This window comes from Polypterus senegalus, chromosome 7 (assembly GCF_016835505.1).
Source record: "Polypterus senegalus isolate Bchr_013 chromosome 7, ASM1683550v1, whole genome shotgun sequence".
Taxonomy (NCBI): domain Eukaryota; kingdom Metazoa; phylum Chordata; class Cladistia; order Polypteriformes; family Polypteridae; genus Polypterus; species Polypterus senegalus.
In genome coordinates, this window is record NC_053160.1 from 7,362,460 (window position 1) to 7,381,545 (window position 19,086).

Sequence of the window (19,086 nt, forward strand, 5' to 3'; positions counted from 1 at the left end):
CATATACAGAGGTGATCGTATCTAGAGTATATAGTTTATGCCTACATTTTGTCATCTACTAGTAGAATATAAAAACGTTTCTGTTTGAACAATGTGTTGACACAGATTACTGTAGAAACGGAACTGACATGAAATGCGTGTGTTCCAAACAACAATCTATTATTTCCAGTCTAAAACTCCAATTCATCCCAGAAAATCAATCAAGGGATGAGCTGGGAGAGGTTTGTGCACGTTCTAAGTCGGTGGGGGAATGGAATAGCTGGCTGCTTGCAGCCTGATTTTTATCAGCACATTTAGATGAGAAAAGACGCTGGTGGAGAGCTGTGAACGATTTTAAGAAGCGATTTAAGGTGGGACGGATTTACGAGTTTTTTCGTAGGCTCTGGTGATTCCAGTGTTAAGATTGCCCTTCAATGGAAGTAAGGGGCCGAGCCCAAACCCTGACACCATTACATCTTCTCCACCAAACTTCAAATTTGGCACAATGCAGTCAGGCAGGTAATGTTCTCCCGGCACCCATCAAACCCAGACTCGCCCATCTGATGTGTGAGTCGTCACTCCACAGAACACATTTTACTGCTTCACAGTCCAGTGGCGGTGTACTTTACACCACACCATCTGACACTTGGCATTGGACTTGGTGATGTGAGGCTTGCATGCAGCTGCGTGCCCATGGAAACCTGTCCCATGAAGCTCACACCACACAGTTAATGCCAGTGAAGGTTTGGAACTCTTCAGCTATGGAATCATCAGAGCGTTGGCGACTTTTACCCACCATGCACCTTAGCAGTCTCTGTGACTTTACGTGGTCTTTCACTTTATGGCTGAGCTGCTGTTGTTCCTAAATGCTTCCACTGTATAATGATGCCACTTACAGTTGACCGTGGAATATCCAGCAGGGATGAAATTTCACAAAGCGTCTTATTGCAAAGGTGGCATCCTACAGTACCACGCATGAGGCTCTTCAGAATGACCCATTTTGTTTCACAAATGTTTGTAAATGGAGACTGCATGGTGAGGGGCTTGATTTTATACACCTGTAGCAAAAGGTCTGATTGAAACACTGGAATAAAATTTTTAAGAGGTGGGCCCCAATACTTTTGGCCACATTGGTGTACGTCAAGAGTGAAAACTACATTTTAAAATCCAGTTAAATCTGTCCTTTGTTTTGCACCACTAGGGGGCTTTGCTCACCAACCTCCGCGCCAGCTCTACACGCTAGCCTCTTTGTGGTTCTGTCGCTCGCGTATCAGGATGCGGTTTTAAAATTTAATTTTACAGATTTGTATTTTCATGGGAATTGTTACATAAGCATAATAGAATTATTTTACATTACAGCGAGTAGTTAACCATAGTAAAAAATAATCAAACGTAATAATTTGAAAGTAAATTATGTTTCATGTTGCATTAGAGTTATTCGTTGCGTTATACGATTTCGTTCTGTTTGGCTTTGAAATTAACACGCAAATACTTTCTAAACTTACCCTTTTACTGTAACCCTTCACTAAAAACAATTTTTTTAATTACATTTTCGTCAATATCGCTTTGAATTTTGATTCCGTGTTTGGACTTTCATCGTGACAGCACAACATATAACTTTCCGTGATTGAATTCTGTTTCTTTCTCTGTAATTAATAAACCGACTTATTTTTATGAATGTTTGTCCCTGAGATTTGTTAATTGTCACAGCAAAAGCTATTCTAACGGGAAACTGTAAACGTTTTAATACGAATGGCATATCAAGATCTCCTTTGTTGTCTGATGTTATCCCCTGAAAATGGACTACATTACCTTTCTTGGATACGTCCTTCTTTCTACAGTAATTCATGCGGTGGAAGACCAGACGGTGTTAACGGTTGTAGATATTCTTTGTGATATTGTAAGTTGATGTTTTCATCTTCCGCACCATCGCCACCAACTGTTTCAGTATAGTCTATTGATACACATTTAACCAATTGACATTTTTTGCATTAATTCATTTGACTTCATCGTTTCTCGATGATAGGATTGCCTGTGTACTCATTTCTTCTGTTGATAACGCTTTGTGATGAAATTCTTCAATAAGATTTGGACATAATAGTCTTCTTTAATTGGGAACTTAAAGTGAGGAATACGTTAAAATTTATATGAGCTAAGAGAGCAGGAACTGTGTCTGACAAAAGCATTCACACCAATGAGAGGTGAGAGGACCGTGGGCGTGGTTGAATATGGTTAAGAGGAGGGCGGGACTTAAAAAAAATCTCATGGCCTAAGTCTCATCTCGTGGGACTTGAAAAAAATCTTCCAAAAAGTCTCGTCTCGTCGCAGGATTTTTTTATAAAATAGAGCAGTGGTTCCTAAACTCGGTCCTGGGGAACCCCTGTGGCTGCAGGTTTTTTTTAATCGATAACAACTGATCTCATTTAATTCGCTGGTCTTTTTTACTTTTCTCTTCTTCTGCATTCTGAAAAGCACAACAGTATGGTTTTTACATTAGAAGACATTTAGAAATATTTCTATTTTGTTCTATAGCTATAAATGCTTAACTCTCTTTTGTTGTTTTCCTATTATTTTCCCCTTTTCCTGTGTAGTTTGCTCCCTTCATTTAACCCTAATAGTGACAATTAACAGCCAGCACAACAGACACCCGCGATGATGAAAGCAGCAACGACTTCAGTGTCAGAGCTGCTAATTAGTAAATAATCAATTAAATAACCAGAACCCCTGCAAAAGCAGAATGAAAATTAGGTTGAAAATACTGTTAGCGACTTTAAAAAACTGCATATTCCCCGTATAACTGCTTATTACGTTTTAGTAAAAATCTACCAAACTTAGTTTATAATTTGTACATTGACTCAACAAGGCAAAATACAGAAACTGGGAAATATAATGACTCACTTAATTAGGCTAGGAGTCCAATGAAAAACAGAAGTTGGTTGGAACAAAAACCTGCAGCCACAGGGGGTCCCCCAGGACCGAGTTTGGGAACCACTGTAATAGAGAGATATGCCTCTTGTCTGAATATTTCTGCTATGCTTCCTAAACGAGGACTGTATGTATGGATTCAAACTATGAGCTGAATTTCTAAAAGAACAAGAACGGGGTCCCAGGGAGCATGCAACCATGTATGTGTCTCCTCGACACTTGAGGCGGGTGTCCTGGTTAATTAAGTGCGATCAGCGGAGGTTCCCACTTGCTGATTTGAGCACAGTTATCATAGCAGTGAGTGGTCTGGAGGGGGGATTCGGTCCCCCTTGGTGAGTTGATCGCGATCATGAGAGTTGGGGGGAGTTTAATTAAGTGCAATTGTCAGAGAAGCGACCCACCGCATCCCACTACCATTATAAAAGAGAGCAGCTTGAGAAACACATGCGGACATTGTGTTACATTTAGCATTTTCGTAACGTGGATTTTAGCTGTTTGTTCTTCTAACTCATTCAACTTTTTATTTATTTATTTATTTATTTTATTTTATTTTTTAGGATTTTGTGACGGGTTTTATGGACCTCTATCAGCTGGCTTGCCTAAAAATTTGTGCCTTGGAAACTGAAATCTTATCACACCAGAAAAACATTGCAGCTCTAAAATCTGAACTGCAAAATGCCTGTCTTCGCGAAAATGAGGAATTTCTTCCAGTAAGTCTCTTATTTATTTATTTATTTATTTATTTATTTATTTATTTATTTAACACTCTTATACATTGTCCCTGTCTCTGACACTTGGTAATCCACTCTCATTAACAAATCTTTAAAATGGATGAACCGTTTCAGCTTTAGATTAGTGGCTGCAAGAATATCTACAGCTGATGAATAAATGATTTGTACAGAAGTATAAAGAAGAATTGCTGAATGTTTCCTAATGAGTGACTCATGAAAATTATTGTCAAGCGTTACCATTATATGAATTATCACTGAGTAACTTTTGTTGACAGTTTGAATGTGCAGAAAGTCCTAACCTGTGTAGCAAAGAGACAAGAGGGGATATTAAATCTTTGGAGCACCACAAAAATAAAATGCGTGGTAAAGCATGTTGAAAAAAAGATTGTGACGACACGAGTCTCTAGAAAGACTGACTAAGATGACGTTGCTTCTGGTGATAAAGGTTCCTGGCAGGAAGAGGCGGGTCCAGGTGGGTGGAATCCGGAAGTGATGTCAGAGGTGTCAATTGGATGTCAATCATCCAGTATGCAGAGAGAGGAAGAGAAAAGGCATTTGTTGACAACGCCCTCTGGCTTCCCAGGGGAAGGTTACAATTATCAGAGCCGTTAAACTGTCCTATGCGCACAGCTGTGACACTAGTTAAACATTATGTAACACTAGCTGAAATACCCAGTGTTGCCCAGGAGGAGAATTAAGCTTTTTTTAATTGTTCGAGAAAAGTATAATTAAAAAAAAACAACTTTAAATATAAATTAACAAACACTGAAGACTCTTTAATGTGCTTGTCTTATGGTCTTGTATGTATATTATCATCCAGTTGACGCTCGGAACCGGCCAACTCTATTTAATTACAAAAGCAACAGGGGCCATGGGATGGAGCTTAAACATAAAGAATGCTGGCAGTCACATCCAGTTCGCCCTCAGGTTTTTTCTAATTGTTTGAGAAAAACATAATTAAAAAAACACAATGTTAAAAATAAAATAAATTAAGAAACAAAGACTCACTAATGTCCTTGTCTTGTGGTCTTGTATGTATGTTATCATCTAGTTGATGCTCGGAACCAGCCAATTCTATTTAATTTGAAAAGCAACAGGGGCGCAGTACTGCTCAAACATAAAGAATGCTGGCAGTCACCTGCTATATACTAACTGTTAAAAGCCCATGCGATCCTAGAAAGTATTTAAATCGTTAGACCTACTCTGGACATCTCTCTGCTATGAGGATTCGTGTTGCTGACGTGCTCGCATTGTTTGTGCATTAGCAGCTCAGCGACTGTCTTTCTCGGAAGGTTTCCTTTTGCTGGTGTGCTGGCATCGCTTGCGTATCCTCGGAGCTGGAGCCCTAACCCCGACTCTACGTCTCACTTCCGGGCCGGACAGACACACACACTTCCACGCGTAGAACTCTTATTTAAAATAAATTTGAAAAGCAACAGAGGCGCGGTAGTGGCACTCAAACATAAAGAATGCTGGCAGTCGCCTCCAGTTCGCCCTCTGGTGGTCATTCTGAGTGTCAACTGGATGATAACATGCATACAAGACCGCAAGATCACCCCCCACCCTACCCAGAACGGGTTGGGTTACGGCTGATTTCACCCTTCAGTATTTTTAGTCGACCAATGGTGAACATGTGTACCAAGTTTCATGAAAATCGCTCCAGCTGTTCGGACATGATGCTGGAACATATATACGCACATTGACTTTTATATATATATACAGTAGATATATATTTGTTAATGACTTATTAATGGAACTCCATATAAAGTCTTATCCCGAGCCTGTATTTATCAAGAGTCTCAGGGTAGAAAGACAGTCCTAACTAGCTAAAAAATCTCAACTACACTTAAGCTGATGTCACATTACGTGACTTTTTGTTGTGGGATACTTCAGATTTGCCAGTCGCAGTCGCTGATCTCGTCACTGTGCCATGTCAGGTTGGATGACTGAAAATCGTAGGCCCATCTCACTTTTACTGACCGAGCGCCAATCTTCCAGCGCAGTTGTGCTCGCCCCTTTTTCTGGCAGCCAATTGGTTGCTGTCTGAGGGAGCCGATTGTACAAAGGGTTAACAGTTGCATTGTGTTTAGCAGCAATCTCTGCCCTTTCTTTCTTTTTTTTCATATTCTGTTTTAGTATCAAAAACATGAGACATCAGACAGACAAGCTTCTCTTCTCGTTGTGAGGGCCACAGCCTCTGTGTTGCCTGATGAACCCGGCACAATGCGTGAAGGGTTAATAGCTGTGGTGGGTTCAGCCATAGTCTCCTCCCCTTTTTTGTGTTTTTTTTTTCCCTTTCTGTTTTAGTACCTTAAATAGGAGACATCAGACAGACAGGCTTCTTATCTATTTGTGAGGTTCAACAAACGCATGTTCCTTATTCCTCTCCACTACTCCACCACTTTGCATTATACCTCTGGATGAATGCTCATTGGTTCTCAACTCTCCCGCACCACAAGTCCACCCTGTTGACCAAAGAGAAGACCAATCCTGTTGGACTTTATCTTAGCCAGTCGCCGACCAGTTGGTCTCGGTTGTTTGGCATGTCACATTAGACGACCAGCTTCATGGGCACAGGCTCAGCCAACTTGCTAAGATTAAGTGAATGAAGATTATGACTGGAAAAGTCGTTTGTGACATAGCCTATAGGAGTAGCAATAAAAGCCTTTGATCAGTTTCGCTAATTTAGGAAACTACTTCTAACTTCACCAGGATGTAGGAGACTTCATGAACTGTCCTAAATTGCTAGGGGCTGCACAGAAGATGGCCTTCAGGTCTTGTCAAGTTGCTTTATTGTCATAATATCCATACACCATATTGCAGCATGCAGACTGGTTTCTTGAACATGACAATGAGTTTGCTGGACTCGAATGGTCTCCACAGTCACCAGGGTGCTCATGTATAATGCTTTTCGTAGAATTTATACTAAAACATGGTGTATGGATATCTAGAGATGTGCATATGCACGAAAAAATTCATATGCATAAAACTGCTTCAGCAAAATTCCACGTACTTTCCCTTTATAATTCCCAGTCAATGTGAATTGTAATGCACATACACAAGCCTACAGCCCAACTCCGACTCCTCCCAGAATTACGCCTATTTGAACATGCAAATCAATATAAATCGCCTCTTCTGTTCAGTGTTGTGTTAAAAGACAATGGCAATAACACGTGTTAAAAAGAAGAGTTTCACCGAATGTGAAAGGGAGGTCCTGCTCAGTGAAGTGTAGGCAAGGAATAATTATACTGTTTGGTAGCTTAAGCAGTGGTATAATCAACCACAGGATATTGATGGGAGTGGCAGAGGCACTAAAAAGTTCAAGTTCAGGAAGTCGCACAGTGCCTGAAATAAAAAAGAAGTGGGCGTACATCAAAGTTGACATGAAAAGGTGAGTTGTAGGCCTCCGTTTGAAAAATAAGGTCTGTCCAGATTAAAGTCGAGAAAGAAAGAGAAAATCGCACAGAAACCATAGCAGTGCTTTAACGCTGGGTGCTGCCCGTTTGCAAAGCTGAACAGAAACCTGCGTATGCATGGTCTGAGGCTGTCGTGAATATGTGTGTGGCTTTACAGCAAGTTTAGTTTCTATACATCCCGAAGTGAGTGTGGAAACAGGCGTAGACAACATTTCGGTGCATGGGCCCCAGATCTCAATCCCATAGAGCACCTTTGGGATGTGGTGGAATGGGAGATATGCGTCATGGATGTGCAGCCGACCAAATCTGCAGTAACTGCGTGATGTTATCATGTCAGTATGGACCAACATCCCTGAAGGAATGTTTCCGGCACCTTGTTGAATCTACACCTTTAAGAATTAACGGCAGTTCTGAAGCCATAAAGGGGGTCCAACCCAGGACTAGCAAAGGCGTACCTAATAAAGTGGCCGCTGAGTGTATATTGTAATTGTCGTGGTGCTTTAATTCAGGATGGAGTGCAGGCGGTCACTGCCACACACCGCCTTGTCTAGATTGCGGTGTTTTCCTCTTGAACCCAATTTCTTAGTGTTTTGATAAAAGTTTATTAATAAACACTTTCACTTCAAAACAAGCAGACTTCACAGAGAAATAGACTCTGAAAAGCGTGGGGGAATGGACGAAAAAGCACAACGGGAAAAAAAAATAAAAATAAAAAAATATAAAGCCAAGAGAGAGAAGGAGCCTTTCAGCCTCATCATTCATCAAGGATGTTTGCGTGCAACTAACACATTGATCTCGTCCAGCATTTTCTTGAAGATGAACAACATGTTAGTAGGAGGAAGACGAGAAACTTTATTTATTTATTATTATTTTTTTCCCAACCGATGCTTAATTCCCCGATGTGGCATCCCACGTCCAAAACTGTGCAACAGCAATGCAGTGGGCCAAGGTCAGCTAGGGCTTTTATTTATTCCTTTTTAGTTTCTGTAATCAGATCTTCTGTAAGCCATTTGTGTTGCATAAGGCAGGGGACTGAAAGCATTGCTTCAAAGCGAGACTCCCAGAATGCTAGAAAACATTTTTTTTTGGTTTCTCTTTTTTTGTTGTTTGTGAATATGTAACTGTTTAAAATGTGACACGCATTGCGGTGCCTCTGCCTCGAATAGGCTCAGTGAGTTTGATGATAGGGCCACGAAAAAGGAATTGGGGATTTGGTAAAATGAAATTCCAATCACAATCTCTAATGTGAATATTCAGTGCCCTCAATGATTGGGACAAAGACACATCTGTTTCCTTCATTTATGTCTCTCCTCTCCACAGTTTAAAATTGCAAATCAATCAGTTCAGATGTTGTGATTCAGATGGACATTGCAGACTTTCATTTAAGGGGATTGGCAGACACTTTGGTCACATAACACTTTTTCTAAGCGCCCAAGCACCCCACCCCAGATTTCAGGGCACCATAAAGACATTCAGTGTCACAGGTGTTTGTGATTCCTCAGGTGGGTTTCATGGCTTCATAAGAGACCTCGGCCTGCTTCTACCCTTTGGAGTCTCTGGTTGCCATTGATCAACATGAGAGGACAATATCTATCTATCTATCTATCTATCTATCTATCTATCTATCTATCTATCTATCTATCTATCAATCAATCGATCGTACAGTTCCTTTAATATATCTCATATAATTGGCACATATAAGGCCCATTGGTTCATAATCTAAATTCTCAATATATTGAGTTGCATATCCGTTATGTCTGTTTATCTACCTAATACTGAGAACCTTATTTACTGTATCTCTCTGAATATTTATCATTCCTATATAGTGGCTTACAAATCTCTTATCTGTTATATTGGCACCATTCTTATCTGCCTATCTATCTTTCTGTCATGTAGTATCTCTCGGTCTATCTCTCTCTCTAGGTATCTATCTATCTATCTATCTGTCATGTAGTGTCTGCCAGTCTCTCTGTCTCTCTAGGTATCTGTCATATAGTACTTTCACTATCTTTTTATCTGTCTATCTTCCTCTCATGTAATGTCTGCTGGTCTCTCTCTTTCTCTCTAGGTATCTGTCATATAGTACCTTTCACTCTATCTATCTATCTATCTATCTATCTATCTATCTATCTATCTATCTATCTTATTATATGGTGCCTTTCATATCTATCTATCTACCTGTCATGTAGTCTCTCTGTCTCTCTAGGTATCTGTCATATAGTGCCTTTCACTATCTTTTTATCTGTCTATCTATCTTTCTGTCATGTACTGTCTGCCAGTCTCTCTCTCTCTAGGTATCTGTCATATAGTGCCTTTCACGTCTTTCTCTCTGATCACGCGCCCACTTCTTTTCAGACGCACATGTGGAGTGTAACATAGCAGCCAGCAGGTCATCAGACCCGACTGTGTTCCACACGTGTGAAGACATGAACTTCACTGTCTGAGTGTGTGTGTTTTTTGGATGCAGATGTTGCCCTTCCCTCTGGAACTTGTCAACAACAATTTAATGGTTGCTCTAAAATTTGAGCTGCGCAGGGAGAGATTAAACACACACGGAAATTCTTTTCCTAATGTCAGAGTAAACCTCCTTTGTGACTTTTCTCGAACTGCTACCTTAGGGATAAATTAAGATGGTCTCTCTTTTTTCTAGCACTGAGCCAGCTTCCCACCCTTTGTTTGTTTTTGGACTTTTCGGTCTCCAGGGTGAGCCAATCCCTGATTTTGTGCTGTTGGTATTGCGCCCGATGATTTTCTTTTTTTTTTTTTTTTAAATTAAATTAAGATGGTCATTTGCTAACTTGGAAGAGCGGCGAGGGCTCGGTGCCAGCCCTGCACTGGTGACATGCTGTTCCCGTCGGGTCACACAGACTGCTTAATGAAATGAGACAACAATTCATCAGCTGAAGGCTGTGGCCGGTGGAGTCTGTTGAAACCGCTCATAAATCTCCGTCACCGCAGCTGAAAACTCGGAGACTCCAGAGCCGTTAACTCTTTACAGATCCGTCATTAAATATAAAGATGTAACAATGGAAGTCTTTATTGGCTTGATTGACTTTACAGAATTATTATTGGATGCTGACCCAAATATGATTCAGTTTATTTATTTTTTTTCCGTAATGCTTTGGTTGTCTTAAACTTGACACGCTTGTGTAATTTGTCAGGCCTCCTCATTGTTTTGCATTTTTAGCCAAAGCACAAACACTTGAGCCAGTTTTAGGACTCACTTTTAAGTTTGACAGATGAGGAATATTGTTCTTAATTATAACCTGACTATACTTCTGGGGTAGAAATGCCGGAGAGTCTCATGCTAACATGTCCAGTAGTGGTCTTCGTATTGTCACGTGTTGTGTAGCCGGTCAGTATGGCCGTTTTTGGTAAAATGGGCCCTGCTGGTCTTGCCACCTTGTATTTAATGAGCTTCTCTCTTCTTGTCTTCATGACCCATTTCTCGAGTGCTCTGATTTCCTGTGTCCCTGTTAGGTTAACTGGTGCCCAGTTCAAATGAGTGCCATCTCTGAGGGGCTTGGGGTCCTGTCTGGAGTTGTTTTCTGTTTTGCAGCCAGGGCTTCTGGAGTTGGGTAGGTGGGTTGTCGCCATTTTACAGTAAAGTGTTCATCCCCTTGGACGTTTTCACTTTTTATTGCTATCCGACATTGAATTCCGTTGCATTTAATTTTACTTTTTAGACACTGACCAGTAGATAAAGACTTTGGTAATGTCAGCAGGAAAACAGATCATAAAACACCAAATAACTGGTCAGAAAAGCATTCACTCCCTTCAAGTCAGCATTCAGTAGATGGACAACTGCCCTCCATTTTTGACTCATTTAAGTAATGGCCGCCTAAGGTCCTCCAACGCAAAAATTATGAGATATCATTGAGATTGTGACGAGGCTGAGAAAATTCACATGAAAGAGCCCCTCAAAGAAGTTCAAGATCAAAAATTACAAATGTACAAGCTAGGAAAAAGGGTGGGACACAGTAGATGAGTGGACACAAGGGGGTCAATTATCATAAATTAGGGGTTCTATCAACCCACCCAGAGGTGCGCAAAAAAAAAATACAATAAATAAAGGTTACAAGGACACTGGCCAGCAGGCTATGGCAGGGAAATACTGGCACACTCAAAAGAGGAGGTGGGCAGCATGAAACCTGCTGTGGATGCCAGGGGCTTTGTGTATTAAACCTGCCTCAGAGTCCGGAAGAAAATGGTGCTTACGCTCGAGAAGGCAAAAATGGCATATGCACCAAAAAATCAGATTTATAAAACCATACATAATGGCTGGCTGACTGAGTATATCTATTATACTGTGCCTTTTATACTTCTCTATATATCTATTATATAGGGTCTCCCATACAGTTAGGTCCATAAATATTTGGACAGAGACCACTTTTTTCTCATTTTGGTTCTGTACATCACCACAATGAATTTTAAATAAAACAACTCAGATGCAGATGAAGTGCAGACTTTCAGCTTTAATTCAGTGGGTTGAACAAAACGATTGCAGAAAAATGTGAGGCAACTAAAGTATTTTTTGAACACAATCCCTTCATTTCGGGGCTCAATAGTAATTGGACGACTGTCTCCAAGGCTATTTCACGGGCAGGTGTGTTCAAGTCCGTCGTTCTGTCTTATCAATTAAGCAGATAAAAGGCCTGGAGTGGAAGATTTTGCTGTGAACAGACAACATGCGGTCAAAGGAGCTCTCCATGCAGGTGAAAGAAGCCATCCTTAAGCTGCGAAAACAGAAAAACCCATCCGAGAAATTACTACAATATTACGAGTGGCAAAATCTACAGTTTGGTACATCCTGAGAAAGAAAGCAAGCACTGGTGAACTCAGCAACGCAAAACGACCTGGACGTCCACAGAAGACAACAGTGGTGGATGATCACAGAATCATTTCCATGGTGAAGAGAAACCCCTTCACAACAGCCAACCAAGTGAACAACACTCTCCAGGGGTCAGTGTATCGATATCCAAGTCCACCATAAAGAGAAGACTGCATGAAAGTAAATACAGAGGGCGCACTGCAAGGTGCAAGTCACTCATAAACCTCAAGAATAGAAAGGCTAGATTGGACTTTGCTAAAGAACATCTAAAAAAGCCAGCACAGTTCTGGAAAAACATTCTTTGGACAGATGAAACCAAGATCAACCTCTACCAGAATGATGGCAAGAAAAAAGTATGGAGAAGACGTGGAACAGCTCATTACCCAAAGCATCATCTGTAAAACACAGTGTGATGGCTTGGGCGTGCATGGCTGCCAGTGGCACTGGGACACTAGTGTTTATTGATGATGTGACACAGGACAGAAGCAGCCGAATGAATTCTGAGGTGTTCAGAGACATACTGTCTGCTCAAATCCAGCTAAATGACGTCAAATTGATTGGCGGGGTTTCATGATACAGATGGACAATGACCCAAAACATACAGCCAAAGCAACCCAGGAGTTTATTAAAGCAAAGAAGTGGAAAATTCTTGAATGGCCAAGTCAGTCACCTGATCTTAACCCAACTGAGCAGGCATTTCACTTGTCGAAGACTCAACTTCAGACAGAAAGGCCCACAAACAAACAGCAACTGAAAGTAAAGGCCTGGCAGAGCATTAAAAAGGAGGAAACCCAGCATCTAGTGATGTCCAGGAGTTCAAGACTTCAGGCTGGCATTGCCAGCAAAGGGTTTTCAACCAAGTATTAGAAATGAACATTTGATTTCCAGTTATTTAATTTGTCCAATTACTTTTGAGCCCCTGAAATGAAGGGATTGTGTTAAAAATACTTTAGTTGCCTCACATTTTTATGCAATCGTTTTGTTAACCCACTGAATTAAAGCTGAAAGTCTGCACTTCAACTGCATCTGAGTTGTTTCATTTAAAATTCATTGTGGTGATGTACAGAACCAAAATGAGAAAAAAGTTGTCTCTGTCCAAATATTTATGTATTTATGTATTTAAATATCAATTATACTGTATAGTGCCTGTCTATCTATCTATCTACAGTATTACATTGGACAACAGAATAGGCTGACAAGACCAATATTCTTATTTTTCGACCCTTTTATTTTTATTTATTTATTTTTTGCCCTTCTTGTACGTGTTAAATTTCTAACCCTAGCAATTGGATGAACACACAGATACTTATCCTTTGTAGGGTGACGAGTGAGAAGGCAGAGCGAGTCTGAAAATAGTTGGGGTGCCAACCAGTCAAATCCCATTTAATTACAATAAAAACAAAATCTATCTATCTATCTATCTATCTATCTATCTATCTATCTATCTATCTATCTATCTATCTATCTATCTATCTATCTATCTATCTATCTATCTATCTATCTATCTATCTATCTATCTATTATATAGTGCCTTTCCTATCTATCTATCTATCTATCTATCTATCTATCACAACTGTATACAAAAGCACATGTTTATTCAGTACAGTCCCGCACAGCACTCCCAGCACCAATCACCCCTAATATGGGCCTTTTCCTCTCTCCACGGGAGCTTCATCCTTCTCCCACTCCCGATTCTAGCTCCCGGATTGTATGGAGGCGTCCCCTTTTTATTCCCACCCGGATGTGCTCCAGGTGCTTGATGACGCCCTTCTGGCAGCACTTCCTGGCGTGGCGGAAGTGCTGCCCTTGCACCCGGAAGCACTCCGGGCATCCCTGGAAGGATCTTCCTCTGTCTTCCCGGGTGTGGCGGAAGTGAACGTTTCCCGGGCTCCATGAGGCTTGGGGCGCCCCCTGGTGGTGGCCACAAGCCCCAATGGGCTTGAGCCTCCTCGCTCCTCTCCTGTGGTCCTCTCCCGATCCAGGGCAGTTGCCCCCTCGCAGCCCGGAGGACGTATATGCCACCTCCCAGTCCTTCTAGGCGTCCCGGCTGCGTCTGTCCCCCAGCCTCCTGTGACACTATATGTCCGTCTGTCTGTCTGTCCGTCTGTCTGTCTATTATATAGTCCCTTTATATCTATCTATCTACAGTATTAATTGGACAATAGAATAGGCTGCCAACACCAATATTCTTATTTTTAGAACCTCTTATTTTTATTTTTGATTTTTTTTTATCCTTTTTTCTACGTGTTTCGCCTATTTTTAAATTCATAACCCTAGTAGTTGGATGAACACACAAATACTTGGCCTTTATAAGAGGATGAGTGAGAAGGCAGAGAGAGTGCAAAAATTGTTGGGATGCCAACCAGTCAAACTCCATTTAATTCCAATCAAAAGAAAACAAAAAACGCAATGGCTAATGGCAGTGACCTTTTATCGCCCTCTAATGGCGCTCTCTGCTATTACAGGTCTGGAGTCGTTCCTGACAGTCAGGTCCTCGGGTCCAAATGCGACGCCACCTTCTTGGGAAGACGTCTCCCTTTCATGTCAGAAGGGGCGGGGCTTCTCTGGCCTCATTACCCTCAAGGGGTGGTTTCAAAGTGCAGGGGGGTGGGGGCATGGAAGAAAACAAGACTGTTGGCGACAGCACCCTCTGTTGTCCCATGGTGGTACCACATACGTTAGGTGAGCCAGGAAGGCATCCTCCTGGCATGTACATGTGACACATGTTTTATTAAGGCGAATATGAAAATCAAATACTTGAAGAAGTATTTGTGCATTTGTCCAGTATGCAAGCCAATCTCCATCAATTTTTGCACAGATTTCCCAATTTGCACAGTGGGGTGGAACAGAGGCTGTGTTTTATTGTTTTAATTTTTACCCTTGGGGAATTTTTAGTGACCACATCGGCATTTTATTAGAGAAGTTTCCCCCGAGTGACATTTTTGAAACTTGGCACAGGGATGCAACGTTGCTCCCCGGAGTTTTGTTTGGTCTCATATAAATGAATAAAAATCTGCACTCGGAACTCAACTCTACACACCAACAGTGGGATTTTAACTCCGTACTGTAGTTGGCACCCTGCCCGGGGTTTGTTTCCTGCCTTGTGCCCTGTGTTGGCTGGGATTGGCTCCAGCCAACCCCCGTGACCCTGTAGTTAGGATATAGCGGGTTGGATAATGACTGACTGTAGCTGGCAATGGTGCCTTCAGAATGAACTCCCGTTGACTGAACTGTTCTTCCATTTGCGTGACATGAGACTAATATTAGGCCTATTTATAGCTTGTTTCAGCACAACCAGCAAAAGAAACTTTAATAAATAAAAAAACAAAACACACAACAAAAACTGTGGGTTTAAGCTGGAATTAAGAAGACAAGATGATCCCTTCTTTTAAAATAACACACCATGCTGTATTCAGAGTTAACTCCCCTTTGACTTCTTCCATTTTAAAGCTAATATTGGGACTGCGTAGCGGTTCAGTTTCATCGTTACTAAGGAAAAAACATTTTATCGGCGCTTTGATGCCTGGAGGACGACGGCAGCTTGGCTTATTTTTAAGGATGCGGTTCATCTTCTTACTGAGTGTGGAAGCCCAGATTAAGGGTGGGCAATTAGAAATGCTTAGCTTTTCAATTGCTTCGGAAGATCATATTACCTGCAAACAGTCCCGAGACCTAACAAAAGTTTATTTTGTAAAATGTCCGAAGTTATATGAGCATTGCTGTCAAGGAGGAACTTTACAGCCCATAAAAACAGGCTAGCTTTGTTATTCCAAAAAAAAAATGCCAAAATGCCACATGTGATGGAAATCTGGGGAAGGCTTTTAACTTCAGGAATGGCCGACGGGCATTTAAAGATGCAGGACAAGCTCAGGTGGGACGTAGCGAAAAGGGGGACGAGACAGAGGAGGGGAGTCAGGCGGAAAACTTGGAGAGTTGTCTGCAGGGACAAACCTCTACACCCGGTCACTAGTGGTGGTCCACACCTACAAGTACTTGGGGGATCCACATCAATCACAAGTTGGACTGGTCTCGCATCGCAGAGGAGCTGAAGAAGAAAGGGCAAAGTAGACTCTCTGTCCTTGGAAGACTGAGTCCCATTAATGCTGGTTGGGACGTCCTTCTCATCTTAATGAATTAATAATTAGTTATATTTATGTAACACGCTACTCAATTCTCAGAGAGCTTTACATGGACAGAGGGGAGCCGCTTCAACCACCACCGATGTGTAGCACCCACCTGGATGATGCGACGGCAGCCATTATTGTGCCAGTATGCCCACCACTCGTTAGCTATTAATAATAATAACAAAGAAAGCCACAAAGAATTACGGCAGTTCTGAGGCAAAAAGGGGTTCCAACCCAGGACTAGTAGGGTGTACCTAATAAAGTGGCCAGTGAGGGTATAAATCGTCCTCATTTAATTAATAATAATAAATAATGACATTTAGGGGCAGAGTGGTGGCTATGAGGCTAAGGATCTGTGCTGGTATCCAGAAGGTTGCCGGTTCAAATCCCCGTCACGGCCAAAAGAGATCCTACTCTGCTGGGCCATTGAGCAAGACCCTTAACCTTCAATTGCTCCAGGGGCGCTGTACAATAGCTGGCTCTGCGCCCTGACCCCAAGGGGTATGCGAGAACTAACAAATTCCTAATACGAGAAATTGTATAAGGCGAAAGAAAGAACAAAATAAAACAAATTTGTGTGTTATTGTCCCTACTTACAGCACTTAGGCAGAGGGGAACCACTTCAACCACCACCGATGTGTAGCACCCACCTGGATGATGCAACGGCAGCCATTATTGTGCCAGTATGCTCACCACTCGATAGCTATTTATAATAATAACAAAGAAAGCCACAAAGAATTACGGCAGTTCTGAGGCAAAAGGGGGTCCAACCCAGGACTAGTAAGGTGTACCTAATAAAGTGGCCAGTGAGGGTATAAGTCGTCCTCATTTAATTGATAATAATAAATAATGACATTTATACAGTGTTATTGTCCCTACTTACAGCACTTAAGCAGAGGGGAACCACTTCAACCACCACCGATGTGTAGCACCCACCTGGATGATGCGACGGCAGTCATTATTGTGCCAGTATGCCCACCACTCATTAGCTAGTAATAATAATCCATCCATTTTCTAACCCGCTGAATCCGAATAGGGCCACGGGGGTCTGCCGGAGCCAATCCCAGCCAACACAGGGCACAAGGCAGGAACCAATCCTGGGCAGGGTGCCAACAGTAATAATAATACTACATTCTATTTATATTAAGTATCTATCTATCTATCTATCTATCTATCTATTGCACCTTTCCCATGCTCAACGGTCAAGGAGGTGTAGAGTTAGGCACATCTACATGGTGACAGTGCACTCTTAAAAGTCCTGTTTTTTTAATGGTGTTTTATGGTTCTTTACTGGGTTTTGTGGTTCCTCGTAGCTCCATTTCATTCTGTTGTAAGTGCCAGGCAGGATGATCTGGCGTGCTGTCTGGGATGGGTACAGGTCTCTTTACCCAGATGCGAGAACAAAACAAAGGAGCAGCAGGGGAAGGCTCCTCTATTTGGAAATATACTTATTCCCCAACCCCCGTCCCACAACCCCCACCCCCCTCAAATCCAGTAGATGGCAGCATCCCAGGACCTCAGTATCCATATGGACAACTGCAGGGTATGATGGGAGTTGTAGTGCTGCGAGTCAGACCTGCTAGGTGCTACCAGGGGGTTGCTGCGGGGATTCATGTTCCCTGTTTTTCGTGACTCTTCGCTTGTCCGGGAAAGTGCTTCCATCTGGCACCGGAAAGACTCCTGAGTCTGACAGAAAAGTAAGCCGTCCAGCCTCCTCCAGTGGAGTCAGAGTCGGGTAGAAGGAAAGCAACACTCGCTGGAAGGAGTTGGACGGAAAGAGAAGAGAAGAAGAGCCATGGTAAATCAGGGGAACTTGGAGGAAACTCATCTGCACCCCTCGATCTGTTCTGGGCCAGAACCGGAAGTGATGTCTTCAGGGCCCCGGATCCAGACGTAATATCATCGTGCCCAGGCCGAATTTCCCAAGGTCGGTCTGCAGAGGAAAAAGAGAGAGGAATTGCGCACTCTGCCACCCCCTGGTCTGGCATGGAATTATGCTTTTTTGAGCCTTTTAGCTGCTTCCCATGCACACGTGTGTGACTATCTATATTACTAAACGAAGGTTGTATATTGTAGCAGTAGGGGGCGCTAGTGCTCCCTTGAACCCTCAGGTACCATGCCAAACACCAGGTAAAAGTGCAATAATAATTATTTTTATTATAATAATGTGCACTAAGCACCCTCTACTCCACACTATTCATAAATAACCAATAACAAATACAATCCTCCAGCTCCCAGATGCGTTGCCCTCCTACCACCCAGCTCAGCTCGCCGTCTGGGAGCTCCTACAGTCCTTTTATATTCCCTGACCCGGAAGTGTTCCAATCCCCAGTCCATGTGACTCTCAATCACTTCCGGGTCAGGTACAAGTCCTTTTCTTCTCACCCTGGAACCATGTCGCTCTTCCTCTGACGCACTTCCGGGTTATAGGGCACGGAGAAGTCTTCGGTCCTCTCTGCAGCTCCCTCTTGCGGCCCCTGTGGTATCCAGCAGGGTCTTGTATAAAAACTACATAGTCTATGATTCCCTGCTGGTCTTTGGGGCACCTCCATACTGCAGGGAGGGCACCATCTGGTGGCTTGGGGGACTTGGCCAGGATAAACTGCCAGGCATAGTCCACAATATATGCACGGATGCCAGAGGCCAGAAGCAAGCCATGCACGATACAATCGCTGCCCGAACACGCACACCACCGCATATACAACCTTCGTTTAGTAATGTAGATCTCCAAGCCAGGATCCGCCACCATGGTCACTTCAGCATGCGAATCCACCGCCGTCACCATCAGGGAACTAGGAGGCGCCGAAAGCACACGCGCACAGTGCCTCAGCGCCCCAGAGTCAAGCCCAGCGGCTTCCCAGAGTCAGTAGGTGGCGCCCAAACAACACAACACAACCTGTAGGGATTTCCCTATCTGAGCCTGTATTTGGACGTGGAAAACTTTGTGTTGCCTTTTCATGAGTCCGGCGTCCGTGTGACGTTAAAGTGAAGGTTTTAACTACTCCATAACAGGCAGAGCTGATTCAAGGACAGGAAACTATCTTTACCAAAAATGTTGTTTAGGACATTTTTGATTAACT

General features: G+C 42.5%; 1 protein-coding gene across 1 annotated transcript in view; it reads left to right on the forward strand.

Annotated features, from left to right (window-relative positions):
• Positions 1 to 19,086, forward strand: part of LOC120532309 (coiled-coil domain-containing protein 171-like) — a 467,526-nt gene that overhangs the window by 409,504 nt on the left and 38,936 nt on the right. The window contains exon 24 of the mRNA XM_039758204.1: positions 3,462 to 3,614. Coding sequence (XP_039614138.1) covers positions 3,462 to 3,614 — 153 coding nt within the window. The remainder of the gene's footprint in view (positions 1 to 3,461; positions 3,615 to 19,086) is intronic.